The following is a 15,992-nucleotide window of genomic DNA, read 5'->3' on the forward strand; positions in this document are numbered from 1 at the left end:
CTCGCTCTGGTTTTATAATAAGCGCTACTGATGGGATTTCAGAAGATGTATGGCTGAGACAACCATTTGATTGATTTTCTTCCATTGAGCATTCTCCAGTTTATATTTCATCCCCCTTTTTTGGAAATGCTGTCCTTCTTTGGTGGAGACAAGGAGAAGGCAAGACTGCTCAATGCCAGCCGCAATCTGTATGACTGTGTCTACATGTTTGTCTCTTCTTCTAACACCATATTCCGAATGTTCAACCAGTTTCTTAAAACAGAATTGCCCGTCATTACAGTGAGGGAAAACCTTAGCATCAAGGAAAACTTTCAGCTCCTGACAAGCGCTTTGAGAGAGATGCAGGAGTTCGTAGAATCAAAGGATAAAGAAGTCCAACAGAAAATCAGCCTTCCTTTGTATTCCAAGATTGCCACACCTGGTCTCTCTATGAATGACAAAATTAGACTTCTAAAGGACATTTATGTTCAATATAAGGGAGTTTTTGACAATATCTGTGGTCCCATTTCTGTAGTCGTAATGAAACATGGCAATCTCCCAGAGATTCTTGAAACTGCTGTTCGGGACTTATCATCCTCTCCAGTGCTGTCTGTTCGAGTGGGTGATCTTCTCATGACGCATGAAGAAATTGCTAAAGCACTTCCAGACTTCAGTCCTACTTCATCCAGTGCCGCGGCACCACCAGAACCAAGGCCTCGCAGTCGCAGTATGTCTATAGGTGGTACAACTTTCTCATTTACCAACTTCATCCGGATAACTTTGCGGGGACAGTCTTCTAAAAAAAATGCCTTTGAAGCAGCTGCAGATTGCCTGGAAGAGGCTGTTAAAATACTGAAGCCATATTGTGAAAGTTTTCAAAGAACAGTTAAAACGGTGGAAGAATATGTCACATTGATCATTGACAAGCTGCAGTGAGCCAGAAGTTAATTGCTCAACTCTTAGATACCCACTTCTCTTTATGCAGCAGAGAAGTTGTGCAAATAAAAAAGAGAAAACTTCTTATTGCAGCATTTCCTTCCTCTGCCATTTTAATGTCAAGGTTTGAACACTGCACTGAGAAGTCCACACAAGGAACACTTGATTTTATTAATAACATTTTATTAATAATATGCAGATAGATAAATATCTATAGATAGTGGGAGCTACAAAAAAAACCCCACCCTTACCTGTACAAATAACATTTCAATGAAGTCTGTTTATACTTTTATAGCCTTTCACATTCTATTATTAGCAGCCAGGGGAGAATGTAGGGGTATAAAAAACAGTCCAAAAATGAATCAGGACTCATAGGGAAACATCTCATTGGATAGTGAAATCAATGAAGGAACAACTTAATGCTTAATGAGGTCCTGAACCCCTCCCTACTAATTCCTCTCTTTCACCTTCCACACCAAATCTTTCTCTTGCCCATACGCTTATTCTCTCCTTCCTCACCTGCCCTCTTCCTCCTCCTTCTTTAGTCTATGACAAGGAAGGTCCTAGGGCTCAGAGAGGTGAGGGACTGACTACCCACTTAACCCCCAATAGCCTTCCCAACTAGCAGGAGAATACAAAGAGAATGCTTGGTTTAATGACTCTGGTGACCTCTGCCTCACTAGTCCCTATGCTCATTGTCTTCATCCCATTGTTCTTCATCTCCCTCCTTCTCCTCTTCTTTTACTTGTACAGACTATCCCTGCATCCTTCTCCATGCCCATTATATCACTATTGGACTAAATCTTTCCATGTTGGCAGTACTATGCCCCTCGTTCCCTGTTTCTATACTTACTTTTAAAAGCAAATGCTGATGTACTCAGCATCTTGGTGAATGGAATAGCCATCAGCCTCATGCATTGGAATTTGCTGCAAGGGATGGTAGAGATTCTTGTTAATCCTTCTGCCACAATCCCAGGTAGATGCGGACATCAAACCACAGCTGCCAGGTACTGACTGCATCTATTCATGCTTTCAAAAGCAAGTGCAGGAGAAGATATGGGGAAAGTACACAGTTCTTTTTCATTCAGGTTTCTGATGTCTGACTACCTTGCTGTCTGGAAACTGTTTGGTCTTATATCAACAGTATCATAGAAGCCCACTCACATGAGCTGGGTTTCTTATCCTTATCTGGATCACAGAAATGGAACTGGGGTATTCAATTTGGCATCCATCCCAACTTAATTTCTTGTGACAACCCTAGTAAAATAGAACATATATGGAGAATGCACCCAAAAGGTTGGAAAAAAACAATACAAGGAAAAATGTATTGTTTATCCAACACATTTCAGATTCCAATGAGCTTTCACAAGGAAATTCAGGGAAATGAATTTTCAATTTAGGTTCGGTCAGTCTTCAGCCATCTAAGGTGCATGTTCTGGAGGACAATAAATCCTTTCCCCTCCTCCCATCTCCCACCTCAACTGTTTTTCAAGTTGTTGCTGATACTTTTAAATCTTTAGCATACCACTGTGTCACTGGGCAACTCAAATGTTTGAGTATGGTGTTGCAACTGAGCAGTAGTGTCAGTTGAGGGATAGTGTAGATCACATAGTGTGACACCTCAGAAGAGGGGTAACACTTGGTTGGGGCCTCCTCTAGTATGTGTCCAGTACCTGCCCCTTCTTTTCTGCTGCCTTGGCTCTCTCCACAAGAAGAAGCCAAGGCAGCAGAGGAGGAAGGACAGTGTGCATGCCTTTGGTCCCTTCCCACTGTCTCACTTGTCAAGCCACCCTCCATAAGCTCTGGGTAGGTAGGGAGGGAGGCAGGCAGGTGAGAGAGTATGCAGGATGAGAGCAGCAAATGGGCAGCCCTCATGGATGCTCCTCTGCCTGGCTCCCACCCCCCCAGGAGGAAGCAGAGCAGTGGAAGAAATAGAGGGGCAAATGCATGTACCCCTTCCATCCTCTCCTGCCCTACTTGCCTGGCTGCTCAGAGCAGGTGGCCAGGTAAGGCAGTGGCTGGAAAGAGGAGGCAGTGGAGTCCACTGCTGTTGCCTGTGGCCTTGCAGGGTCTGGCCACGCAGTGTGTGACTAGGCAGATGCAAAGGAGGGCAGGACGGGGCAGGCTGCCACCATCACTGTCCCCTTCAGCAACCCTCCGCACAGGTGACACCAAAACTAGTGAAACTGCTGCAACTCAGCCCCAGAGCATCTTGGATTAAATGAGTCATCTGAACTCAATTTACATTTCTTTGATTGCCCCCAGTAGACAACCAATGCTAAGTACTCTTGCCCTGTTGGTTTTGCTGGACATCTTAACAGTCCTCAGTACTAGTGACTATGGTCTCCTTCTGAAGCATCTGACTGGGATAAGCTTTAGAGACTCTAATTTATGGTGATTTTAATCTGTCTTGTTGGATTGTTTCCAGAAGGTAGAGTTGGGAAATTCCCATTTAATACTTTGGGCTGCAACTCCCAGAAACCATAGGCAGTACAGTCAGTAATGAGGAATGCTGAGAGTTGTCTTTCAACAACCTCTAGAAGGCCACACTATTTCTGCTCAGATCTACATGAAGCTGCTTGGAAAGGTTATTGAGAAATTCAAGTGAAAGGTCCTTATGTTTCTCCTTTCTATCTTATTTCATGCAAGGTCTGAGTCAGTGTAAGGAAATGATAATGCACTGAGGACTAGCAATGTGCGCTTTAATCCAGATGAGAAGAAAATCACACTGGTAATACATTTTATTGTGGACAAGGTAGCCTATTCTAGCCCCTTTGAAAAACTAGTTAGGAATCTGAAAATAGTCTGGATCCAGCTTTGGGTTATGTTTTTTTACTGGCTGCACTGCCTTTGTTTAGTACAAAAACATAGAAAGCCACCTCATTAGATCATTAGTATATCTAGCCTGGTATTATTAACTCTGGAAGGAATCTTTCCTAACCCTACTAGACATCACTGGTACTGTCTGGTAGTATCCCAATCATGTATTAACCAGGACTGACCCTATTTAACTTCAAAATCAAAAAAGATCAGAATGTTCACAATCAAAATGCCATAGTGATATAGTAGAATACTGTATTTTTCCCCTCATATATGTTTAATTTCTTATAAGATGCCTCCTGAATATTGCTATTGCAAAAAGATCAAAATATAAATTAGATTTAAAAATAAAGTAAAATACTTTGTGATTCATTTTTTCTATGTCTAATGTTAATGTAAAATTTCTGTTTTAAAGTGGTCTGTGCTAGCCTATTACTTTCACATGATACTAAAGATGAAATGAGCCCTAAAGCACTACATTAATATGTTTTAGGACCGTGTCATAGTCGGGGCGAGTGTGAACTCCATGGAAATAAATCTGTTCCACTCCAGTTTATTTCCGTAGTGTGAATGGGGCCTTATAAGCCAAGGTGAAGCATGAAATTGAAACCTACTGCAGTACTGCAGAATAGGTCACACATACATATATGAAACCCGACCCCCCCCCCAGCTTACTCACATACAGGTATGCTTGGTGAATTTGAACTCTGCAAATTCTGATACAAGCCAAACCAATCCACTCAGAGAAGTTGGCTGCAATGTGCGTTGGAAAATGGCTTTCCATTTGATTGTGCACTTATCCAAATGAAACGCAGTTGTTGGTTCAAACATTATCAAAATATATTTTGAAAATGTATGTTTTGGAAGAGAAACACCATAAGTAGATGCAGGTAATGGAAAGTAAGTCGTCAACTGCAAATTTGGGGTAATTTATATATAAATATTATATATATATAATGCTTACCTTCCTTAGGATTTAAAGGATTTTAGAGCAATTGATCTGTTTGTTTTTAAAGAAATGGACATGGGACACTGGGCAACCCAGTTGTTAAAAAAAGTCCCAGTTCTAGGAAAAGAGCTGGATACAAATTATTATTATTATTATTATTATTATTATTAAAGAACTAAGAGATATGAACTCCTGGGACATTTGCTCCTAAACCCCTACAGAAAGCTCTCTGTGATGTTATTACAGTACACGGATATAGTAGAAGAGTTTTCTAAATCTAAAAATCTATCTTCATGTTGTGCTGCTACATAAAATTACCATGTGATGGCAGCAGAATCACAGAAATGTGTGAAGTGTCCCTTTCACTGGGTCCTGGTGTTCTTCACTATAGGCATGAATGGTTAGGCAAGGATAGCTACTGTGGTGGCAAAAAAGGTCATTGCATGCATTTCCAAATAAGAATTCTGTCTCTCTCTACATGATTTTTTTCACTTGAAATGTGGCTCTGGAGGAGAGTTGTACTGATACCACGGACAGTTAAAAAGACAAATTAATGGATCTGAGGGCAATCAGGTCTGAACTCTCTTTAGAATTCAAAATGACTAAACTAAGATTACCATGGTTTCAACATATCATCAGACAAAGTGACTCATTAGAAAATTCAATAGAAATGTTGATAATACTTGGCAAAATGAGAAGCAGTAGAAAAGAAGAAAGACCATATTAAAAGTAGATAGAGTCAGTCAAAGAAGGCACAGTCCTGAGTCTGCAGGACCGGAACAGGGCTGTTAATAACATGTTAATAACATGCTCACCATAAGTCAAAGCTGACTTGCCAGCAGTTAACAATGAAGTTTTCCTTCAGTCCCCAGATTCATGTCTGGAACTCTTATGTTTACTGTATTTGCATTTCTTTGGTTAGTTTGCCTGCCCCTTTTCTTTGCCTGCTTGCACTATATTTCTAAATGGTCAACTGAAATGTTTAAGTTGTTGCAATGCTAAAAAAAATTGGGGACTAAAGGAAAATTTCAACTGGAGGACCAGGTTCTTACTGGGGAAATGCCCCCCCACACACACTTCAACCATTGGCTTCAGTCCTTAATCTGATTGAGCAAAGAATTTCTCCCTGCTGACATATAAAAGACATTGGACTGTTCTGTCTTTTCTTTCCTTAATGAGTTCTTTTCTGGTAAGAAAAAAATGTGGAAAGAGCAGTGGGAAATCACGGGAGAGTTACAAATGAAAGTTGATGTTGTCTGGACTTCCAATAAAATTCTGTGAACAAGGGAGAGGGGTTGCACAGGTTCCTCATTTTGAAGCACAAGATGGCAAACATTGTTGATTGTAAAGTTTTCTCTCCACAGGTAAGGACTATGCTCTCAGTGCCACTGAAGAGCGTGGCTCCCCAAAATCTTTGCAGCCAGACTGGGTTTCACATGCACAAAAGCTATAGAGTATCCCTATAGGACTGTAACATTCAAAACATCAGTATGTATTTGTCTAATAAAAATCGATACAGGAATCAGATCAGCTGGTTTGCAAATACAATAGAATATATAACAAAAAGGAATATATATATATATATATATATATATACACAATGTGGTTAGAGTTGCCCATTCTTTGCACCAGTTTTCATCCAATGCCATGTATAATATAGGGTCGAATGCAATTTCCTCAAAATAATATACGTGTTTATTTTTTAAAAGAAAAATTATCTCTATTCCCTGTAGCTAAATGAATGCATGTGTCCATTGGAGATCCAGAAAGGGGAGGGATGAAATTTAAGGATGAAACAGCACTTTTGGTCATCTAGAAGATAAGCTCAGTGTCAGCATGACTAGTTCCTGATTTTCCCAATCTTCCAACCATAAAAAATGCTACCATTCTTCCTGTTAAACTATTCCAAATGCATGTAAGCAAAGACATGGGAATGAAATAGCAGAGCTTGGAAAAGTTATTTTTGGACTCCATTACTTGTTATGCTGTTTAAAAAAAGAGTCCATTGCCATTACTTAGCACAATAATGATATCAAATAATTCCCTACATAACTGGTTGCCCTCATTGTTATTTTTCCATTACAGCTGGTTACTTTTTTTGAGGGAGATGAGCTATTAGCATTGGTGAAAATGGAGTAAAACTTGAAAAATCTCTATCACAATACCTATTTAGATACTCTTTAAAAAGTAGCTTTGGAACATAACTGAAAACTGTTTTTACACCAGTAACTTTCTAGTTACTTTTGAAATACAGCTTTATTACACTCTTGTTATCCCAAAAGTAACTAGTTACAGGTAACTGTTACTTGTAACTTGTTACTTCCAAACTCTGCTAGCCTGGTTGCAGACCACCTAGGGGCTGCGTCAATCACATTTTATTTCATTGGCCTTCTTCCAGAAAATACTGTAGTAGTCAGCTAGCCAGATAATTTCTGTAAGTGACAACATCACTACAGGCAAACAAAGCTTTCAGACAAACTGTCATCTTAATCAATGAGGAATGATGGGAGCTGAAGGCCAACAACACCTGAAAGGTCACACACACACCATTCTAGAAAAGGGCTGGTGTGTTTTTGAATCTTACTAAATTCCACCAAAGCATCTATCAAATTTTCACAAACAGCAGCTGCTGCCACAAAAAGACAGTGTTTGGAGCACAGCTTGGGAAAGTTTGTACTTTATTTGTACTATGCACTCTACAGAATACCCTAATGCGTGATCATGCTGGATGCAAGAGTCTAGGAAGATTCATCCATAAAAATAACTTTTCCATGCTCTGGTTTGGAATGCTTTCAGAAAATGTTTGGTCCTTTTCGCAATTCTGTTTTTTATTCTAAGTTATAATAAAATGCAGCCTTAGGTATTCCTCTAAGGTGCATGCTGACAAAGTCAGCTCCAGAAATGATCATCAGCTTCCATTCTTCTTGATCAATTTTTGAACAAGTCCAGGAAAAAGCAGCCGGTACCCTCCAAATTTTGGGGCCTACAACTCCCATGATGCCTTATATTTGACCATGAGAATAAGCTGATGAAAGTTGTAGTTCAGAACACTTAAAGGGACACCAGGTTGGCCTTCTTCTATCTGATCCACCCCTACCTGCTCCCCTTTTCACGGAATGGCAATGGCCCTCCAGCAAATGTTGGGGCTTATGTGTTGGCAGCTTGGCAGCTTCCATGTTAGCGAGGTGATGAATCAACTCTGGGGTTTAGTTCAGACTTCAACAGAGTGATCTAAGGTGCTGGCCCCCATCTCCAAAACAAATACTGCAGCTTATGTGGCTCCTTTGAAGTTTGTACTAAAACCTAGAGTGGACTCATTTCCCCAACAACATGGCAACGACCACCTGATTATTGGCAGAAATGCAACTTAGGAAAAGGAGTGAAGTAGGTGCTTCTTTGCAAATGGAGAGAAATGGTTGTGCAAACATTGGACGCATGCTGGGGACATGGAACCAGTCTTCTTTGCTTCTCCTCCCCTGCCCTCCCCAGTACCTGCTCCCCCACAACATTTTGATTTGTCTTTTGCAGATGTCCCAGCCAGGTAAGAAATGAAGGAAATGTCCAGTCTCAGACACTTCCAAAGAAATGGCGATAGGCTGTATGAAATCCCACTACTTCCGCATAGTAGTCACAGGGTGCATAGTTTTCACATTGCTCCTGCTTCATCTCCATGGGGGACTTGAACATCTCATAGTACCTGGAGGTCAGAAAGAATGGGAAAATGCAGTGGTATTATTAGGTGATTTTAGACTTTTGACTTAATTATCTTGCTTGCCCCCCACCCCTCTGTAGATGAGAATGTGTGTGACTTCATGACTCCATTCAAAGTGTGATGAACTAGCTGGGCCCTGCTGAGTTCATGGGCTGTATTGTTTTAGCGGAGGTATGGCTTTTGGCCAGAGAGAATCCTGACTTGATGGCACCAGTGGCAAAAAGCCACATCAGGCATTTCCCATGCCAAGCATTTGGTTCAGTTAACAGTGATAGAGTTTCCTGGTTAGCACCATCTCATTCCTTCTTATTTCAAAGCTCAGACCTAAAAACCAGATAATTGGTCCTGGTGATGTAACTGGGGTGAAGTAGGCAAGGGCTGAGTGGGGAACAGAACAGAAATAGCCTTCATGTTAATATGTCTCTTACAGCCCAGACATCACCACGCTATTACATACAATCCCTGCCATCTGCTTCTCCTTGTGTGGAGCCATAGTACACATCTGAACAGTCATATGTTCTGAAATGTTACATCAACTGCATAGAATGTCAGAGCATATCAGCATTTCCCAAGAACTTTGCTATGAAAGCTGCAGTGTTTAAATTAGCCCTCAGCTGGAAGTGTTATCTGTTAGTATCTGTGTAATCTGTGGGTTCTTGAAGGAGGCAAAGACTTCTTGATTCTCATACTCCTCCAGTCTCTTGTTTCTTTTCTTATCACTGAAGTTGTGGAAATACACAAACTGACATCTCAAAGCATTCTATCAACTACCCAATCCTGTTTTCCAAACTAATCATAATGTGGTGGTTCTCAAACTGTGGGGCAGCTTCACAAAATGGGGCACAAGAGTTGCTCAAGAGAGGCACAAAACTTAGAGGCCCTGATCCCTTCTGCTCTTCCACTTCCCAAACTTTTTTATGCATCAGATTTACAGATACATTGAGTTAAATGCTGAATTTATGTAAAACTGTTCTAATTTAAACAATGCTATTTCCTTATAAAATGTTAAAATATTAATACAGTATACATGAATGTGCAAATAAAAATACTTATACTAAATAAACAAATATTTTTATTTATATACTGTGTTGAGGGAGATGTCCACATGAGGATGTAAAGGGGGGTCCCAAGGATAAAATGTTTCAGTACTACTGTCATAATGGATATCAGTATTCAACATGATTCACTACATCATGGTGACTCTCATTAAAACCTTACCTTTCATAATATGGATAAGACCTCTTCTGCCTTCTCACAAAGGTACTGGCTGTTTCACGCTTTATCTCAACCCCTGTTGTACACACAAAATGCTATAATATGAGAATATGGAAGATCCTATGGACTTGACACCAATCAGTGAAAAAGCTAAAATCTCTGTCATGCCCCAAATGCTATGAGTAGATATATGAGATGCCAATTGAGGGGATATTCAACCTAACTCTGGAGTTCTGTTTAATGTGAAGGCTTTTTTCCCCCAAGTACCCATTCAGGCACAGTATTACAATACCTTCCCCACTATTTTAAGTAAGAGCTGATAAATGGAGAATGTCCCCATCAGCTCTGCAAATAAAGTAAGTTGATACCTGTGCAAACTCTGCCTCTACAGCATACTGGCACTTTTTGTGATCTTGCTGCTGTAGACCAGAGCTTCGGACAGTTAACTCCTTTTGGACTACAGTTCCCCGAACTGTATCCAGCAGCTTCATGGGATGTGGGTTAACTGGTGGTTGTCATCCAAGAAGATAACTCTTCCAAGCTCTGTTATAGACTAGGGAGCCACCAGGCACAACTGGCTGTAAAATTATAGCGATTCTAAACCAAGCATCACACAATCTTGAATTTTGTTTCTTATTTATTGATCAAGTGTCTACTTTTTGTTTTTAAACTATGAATCAGTTCTCAATAATGTCAAATGCTAAATATCATTGTGTCTACTCTATTAAATATCGGAAATTGTACCCTGTCAGGAATTAAATGTTGAAATCAAGTATCACTGGATACCAAATATAGACATCCAACATTCAGAGAAGTCAGGGTGCTGCCGGAGAATTTTCTGTATCAAAATTCACAGAGGAAAATTTGGAAGGGAAAGTCCCATTTCAGTCCTAATAGAATGGCAGAATTCTACTTGTCACAGGCCTTCCTGCCAAACTCCTTTAAAAAGCAGAGATGTCTTGTCTTGCACAATCTTGCCTTCAGACATCCCTTTATCAAATAGGATCTGACACGGTTGGGCTCTGTTCCATGAAAGCTTATGCCACAAATAAACCTGTTAGCCCTTAAGATGCCACACTGTTGTTCTTGCTATAGCGCATAAAACTTGGCTATCCCTCTGAGAAGGTAGAGGGGAGTCCTCTGGGAGGTTTTACCAGAATAACTGGGAAGAAAGGATCCAGGTGTCTAGCTAACAGGGGGCTCATTCATTCAGGAACTAATTGGCAAATTATGGCCATGCGAGGCCTCTTATAACACCTAAATGTGTTTGCTTTTTTTAAAAAAATCACTTTAAATAGTGCCAGAAATCACAGGCTTTCTTATAAAGTTTCTCCATGTTATTTGGCTCTCTGGGAAATTCCAAATTGAACCTGAATAGCAATATTATTCATCGTAATTGCTCTCCACATCTGAGGCCAGGGGGATTCAAGAGAGCCAGAAGAAATTTTCTCCTTTTAATGGATTTCTAACAAACTTGAGAGTTTGGGTGGGGAAAGCTGGGCCATAATTTATGTCTCTCCCCCCCCCCCCATCCCAAAAAGACTACACTTTTTAAACACACAAAATCAATATGATTGGGTGTAAACTTGAATGACTATCTTAAATTTAGTTAGGATTGTCACTTTCCCCCCTGCCTTAATAGGATTGCAAAAGCGCAGATCACAAGTTGCATGTGTCCCCCAGCCCCATTTGTGAAGCACCTGAAGCCTGTAGGGTTGGCACAGAGCAACCATTTTGGAGCCTTGGCCATGCTCCTGTCATTAAACACAGTTTATCACAGGAAATAGGTGGCACCACCACTATACTGCAAATATTCCTGCTTTCTCTTTCCTAGTCTTGTCTGTGTCCTGTCTAATTGTCTTTCTACTCCCATTCTTGCTTCTTTTTTTCTACAGCTTTCTGTCCCTCCTGCTCATATTTTACATACCCGCCAATGTTTTGTAGATGGATAATTGGGATATGTCTGGCCAAGCAACACCAGCATTGCAGTCATGATGGCAAAAAATCATTAATGAAGAAGACCACACAAGCTATCAGAGGCTACAGAAATTGCTTTTGCCTGAATGAACTGAGAAGGGCAAGATCCCATCCCACCTGTTCTCTTCTCCTGCCAAATTAATTGATGGCAAACTACTTTGCTTTTTTACTTTTGAACTCAGGCGGGTTACAGACGGGCAAAAAAGAGGTGTATTCATGACGTCATGAAGGTAGAGCCTTCAGACGGGCCTTACCTGAATGCCGTCATGAACACGCCCCCCGCACGCCCCAAGCGGGAAGAAGCGGCATTAAAAAGGTGCTGCTTTTTCCGCTTCTTTTCTGTTTGATACGTACCTGCACAGCTCCGTCTGTAAGCTGCTGCACCGATACGTCAGAATTGCTACGCCGCAAATATAAGTTGCCCATTTAAAAGCTCCGTGTCAGCTGCGTCGCATAATGGGTCGGGTTCCCGGGACATGCGTGGTTTGCAGTCAAGCTTTAATTGCAACGTCCGATGCCATGCAGCTGTGGAAGCTGCGGCACAGCTGCGGCGCATTTTAAGTCTCGTAACCCTAACCCTAGAGCCACTTGTGCGCATGCGTTGCTAGAACCGCGGGAAGTTGTAAGTTTTGCCAGTGGATGTTTTGGTTGTAGAAAGTGATAAGGGAAAGTTTGAAATTTAAAGTGACCCCCTACACACATTCCTGTGCCATTTTCACCTAACAATAAAAAACGCTAAAACTGTAAATATGTACATATGTACAAGGGAGGTGATGGGGGATGGCAGGGGGACAGCGGTGGCAGCGGAGACAGCTGTGGCTGTGCACTGCAGATTCAACAAGAGCGCGGGGACCAAAGGAGAGGAGGCATCCATGATGCTGGTGACAATGGCAACGTGTAAGCGGACAAGGATGCCAACACCAGCTGATCACCAGCTGGCAGGAGACCACCTTTGTTCTTGGGCAGAGCGGGGGGAAAAGTTTTAAAGGGGCCTGGCGCTTTAAATGTGCACATGCGCACTTCGCAGCCGACAAAAGGGAACTTGCCGGCTGCTGGCTGACTGCCGCAGCTGCGCACTTCTCATGCGGCAAAAGAAAAAAAAAGCTGCGGTTTGGGCCGCCCGTGCAGAAGCTGCTTCTTTTTTTGCGGCGTCCTCCGAGGCGGCGGTATGGAAGCTACGGGTCCGAAACGGACCCAGGTGAGGCGTCTTCATTGCCCCCCGTGTGGAAGCCCCAACACCTGAAGCACGCCCCCGGGGCGGGCCGTCTGGAGGCTCCGCATTCAGCTGAATACACCTCCAAGACGTCCTCCCCTGCCCGTCTGTAACCCGCCTCAGTTTGCAACAATTGGGCAGGTGAAGGACAAAGCAGGAAAGTGGGAGGAGGAGAGAGAAACTAGGACGTTTTAAGAGTAGCTAAAAGAACGAGACGACAGAGGTTTAATCAGGACAGTTCCTGCCAAATCAGGACAGTTGGGGGGGTACATGTTTAATGTGACACCCCCCCCCCAAAATGATGAATCCACAAGAGTGGCTAGCTGCTGTTACAAATGGTGATGGAAAGCCAAGGAGAAAAATTATATAGTATAAGAAATCAATTTAAAAAAAACCTACAGTAAGTTATTAATTGCAAGCTTTAGAAAATAAACTTAAAAAGATATGCCAAACAATAAATAATACTTTGGAAGTTTGGGGGAAACCCCTCTTACCAGTCACTCACCTTCATCCATGGCCCTGTTTGTATCTGGAAAACACAGACAAGATAGCATGAGCTACCTGGTGCCCCATAAAAGATCCTTCCCCTCTCCTGAGCATAGACTTAAGTAGACTCTTCAGCAATCTTGTGAACATGCTCAACAAAACATTTTTAATGGTACAGTAAACCCAGGTGTGCAAAACTATTGCTGATAATGGATTGCTGGGCCATATTTTAAGGCTGGAGACAGTATGGAAAAGAAAGGGAATCAGAAAACATTTGCCTTTCCTATGGTGTTTCTTGAAACACACAGGTTTCTTTGTGAATCTGTTCAGTCAACCACAAACACCAGACTGTACAGGGTTGTTGTTTTTCAATATTCTCCCCATTTGAAAAAAAACAACCAAAACAACTCAAAGAACATGGATGTAGACTCAAGAGTATATTGATGCTTTTAAAATAGGTAAATAATCTCTCACAAATGTCAAATTTAATTATTCTCATTCATCAGATAAAGGGGACTAGCTAAATTTTGCTGGCATTTCTGTTCAGTCAACATTTTTTTATTCTTACTTATTGTACAACTTAAAATGAGTGAAAATTCAGACTTGCTTCTTTGTTACCTAAAGATTGAAGAAAAGGACTTAGACCCCTACATACTTTGTCAGTGTAACAAACAAAGTGGTTCCAGTTCAGGAACGTATCTGAACAGCTCATGAGTTCCATCCTTTATTAAAAAAGAACTTGCTTCAAATCCAGATGTTGATTCTGCCCACACATCTAGTTAGGAAATGTCACCACAGGACCTAATCATATAACCCACAATATTAGAGACCCTTTCACTGGCTCATTATCTAATGTGATACATGCCATCCTCTGTCAACAATGCTCTTGAGCACTTTAAATTGGGCCAACACTATTCATGTGATCAACTACTTACTCTGGCCTTAGGCACTCTTTCCCCCTGCCTTTGTCTCTCAATGACCATCGTTAAAGCTGAACTCACCACCTCCTCACCATACTGGCAGGTTTTGCATTTCTATGGCTAGTCATGCAATCTGATTATAAAGATCATCCTTGGGCACCAGATCACTCCATGCATTTGAAGAAGTAGACCAAGTGTATGAAAGTAAATGCTATAACTTCTTTTGTTCAATTAATCTCAAAGGTACTACAAGATCCCTTTGATGCCTACCTAGGTAATCTTGGGTATAGCCATGCTAACCAGATTTTAAACTGGTTTAGTAGTCTCCTACACAGGACCTTGGAATGAGTATCTTTCAACAAAACTTCAACAAGCTATGGCTCCCAGAATACTTTGAGGGCAACAATGTAAGGGGGAAAATTTATGCAATGAATTCTTTGTTGAGACCCTCTTCAAATGTTATCCTAGCAGCACAACTGACACCCAAAATAAAAGTGTATTTCTTTGTTGTGCTTTAAAAGAATCTGAATTGCCATTTTATAACATCAAGATATCCAGGCAGTCACATGACATCCAACATTTCACAGATGAAAACCAGGGCATGTGTGGCCAAGCAACATCAGAATCTGATCAAGATGATAAAAGTTATCAATGAAGAAGAACACACAAACTAGGAAAGGCTGTAGCACTTTGCTTTTGCCTGAGCCTATTGGGAAGGGCAAGACTTTTATTTCCTCCCTTCTCCCCGCCACTGAGTTAACTGTACACTAAATGTTTGCACTTTTAACTCAGTTTGCACCACTAGAGAAACTGGGACATTTTAAAAGCGGCTGAAAAAGTAGGATGACAGAAGATTAATCAGGACTGTCCCTACTGAATTGGGACAGTTGGAGGGTATTTGCCAAATTCCTGGCAGCAATAATACTGTGGTTTAAACCAGAACTTGGAAAAATGTTTGTTGTTGTTGTTAACTTTATATATATCCTTTTTTGATCCGCTACAGAATCTCCTATGCTGGCTGAGCAATCCTGGAAGTTGCAGTCTCAAAAAGTAACTTTGACGAGTTCTGATTAAAATGAGTTGAGTAAAATGATTGTGACTCTGTTCATGAAAGTAAAAAATGCCTCTACAGATGTCTTTAAAGCATAAGTTTAAAAAAGTCCCTATTTGTTATGTTACATGTAACTTTTCTGCAACTTTGTTATCAAAAAAGTAATTCACTGCAGCTAACTACATTTTACTGGTAAGTCATTACTTCCAAGCTCTGGCATAGGTTGCTCACATATGAAAAACCCTTACCTGCTTCACAACAGCAGGGGGCTGTCAGGAGGACCACAGCAAACAACAGCACTATCAGAAGGTTCTCCATCTTCTGTTCTTAGAAAATTATTTTGGTGTCTTCCTCCTGAAGAATCCAGAAACTTCTTAGGAGTGTTTGCCTTTCAACAGCAGCTTATATGGTGTCACTAAGTAGAGCAGGCCCCAGGCCAGGCAGTCTCTGACATTCTGCCATTCTTCTGCCCTGGTTCCAGTTCAAAACTTTCCATTTGGGTCAAAAGACATCTGGTTCTGGCAGCCATGTACATAGTGCTAGAGGAGCTTCTGGCATTCCCAAAGGACCACAAGGACTCTTTCAAACTCCTTGCAAAAAAGGGGGAAAAAATCATTGACAAACATCCTGAAAGGAGGGGGCAAAGCCCCAGTTCCAGCTGTGTTGGGAAAAAACAGTGATAAGATCCAAAGAGTTTTTGGAGTGGCAGATATTAAAAGGATATATAAAAACAG

The 15,992-nt window shown here is 41.2% G+C and overlaps 2 protein-coding genes across 2 annotated transcripts; one reads left to right on the top strand and one right to left on the bottom strand.

Moving 5' to 3' along the window:
- Positions 1–2,840, top strand: LOC121931793 (uncharacterized protein C12orf60 homolog). The gene has a single exon (XM_042469818.1). It carries the CDS (start codon positions 127–129, stop codon positions 913–915), a length of 789 nt encoding a protein of 262 aa, XP_042325752.1. The 5' UTR covers positions 1–126; the 3' UTR covers positions 916–2,840.
- A 3,320-nt stretch (positions 2,841–6,160) lies between these two features.
- On the bottom strand, positions 6,161–15,737 carry LOC121930393 (matrix Gla protein-like). The gene is made up of 4 exons (XM_042466630.1): positions 15,507–15,737; positions 13,307–13,330; positions 9,615–9,687; positions 6,161–8,381 (listed from the first exon to the last, which is right to left on the bottom strand). The coding sequence occupies exons 1-4, from the start codon at positions 15,574–15,576 to the stop codon at positions 8,252–8,254; spliced, it is 297 nt and encodes a 98-aa protein (XP_042322564.1). The 5' UTR covers positions 15,577–15,737; the 3' UTR covers positions 6,161–8,251.
- Positions 15,738–15,992: the final 255 nt, after the last annotated feature.

The sequence above is a fragment of the Sceloporus undulatus genome, chromosome 5 (genome assembly GCF_019175285.1).
Source record: "Sceloporus undulatus isolate JIND9_A2432 ecotype Alabama chromosome 5, SceUnd_v1.1, whole genome shotgun sequence".
Classification (NCBI taxonomy): domain Eukaryota; kingdom Metazoa; phylum Chordata; class Lepidosauria; order Squamata; family Phrynosomatidae; genus Sceloporus; species Sceloporus undulatus.

What these genes read in the sequence shown, in the direction of transcription:
- LOC121931793 (XM_042469818.1), top strand. Translation starts at nt 127, where the DNA reads ATGCTGTCCTTCTTTGGTGGAGACAAGGAGAAGGCAAGACTGCTCAAT.
- LOC121930393 (XM_042466630.1), bottom strand. Translation starts at nt 15,576, where the DNA reads ATGGAGAACCTTCTGATAGTGCTGTTGTTTGCTGTGGTCCTCCTGACA. An exon ending in CCCCTGCTGTTGTGAAGCAG is followed by an intron (nt 13,331 to 15,506) that starts GTAAGGGTTTTT and finishes TGTGTTTTCCAG; the next exon opens with ATACAAACAGGGCCATGGAT. An exon ending in TCTTATCCATATTATGAAAG is followed by an intron (nt 8,382 to 9,614) that starts GTAAGGTTTTAA and finishes TCTGACCTCCAG; the next exon opens with GTACTATGAGATGTTCAAGT.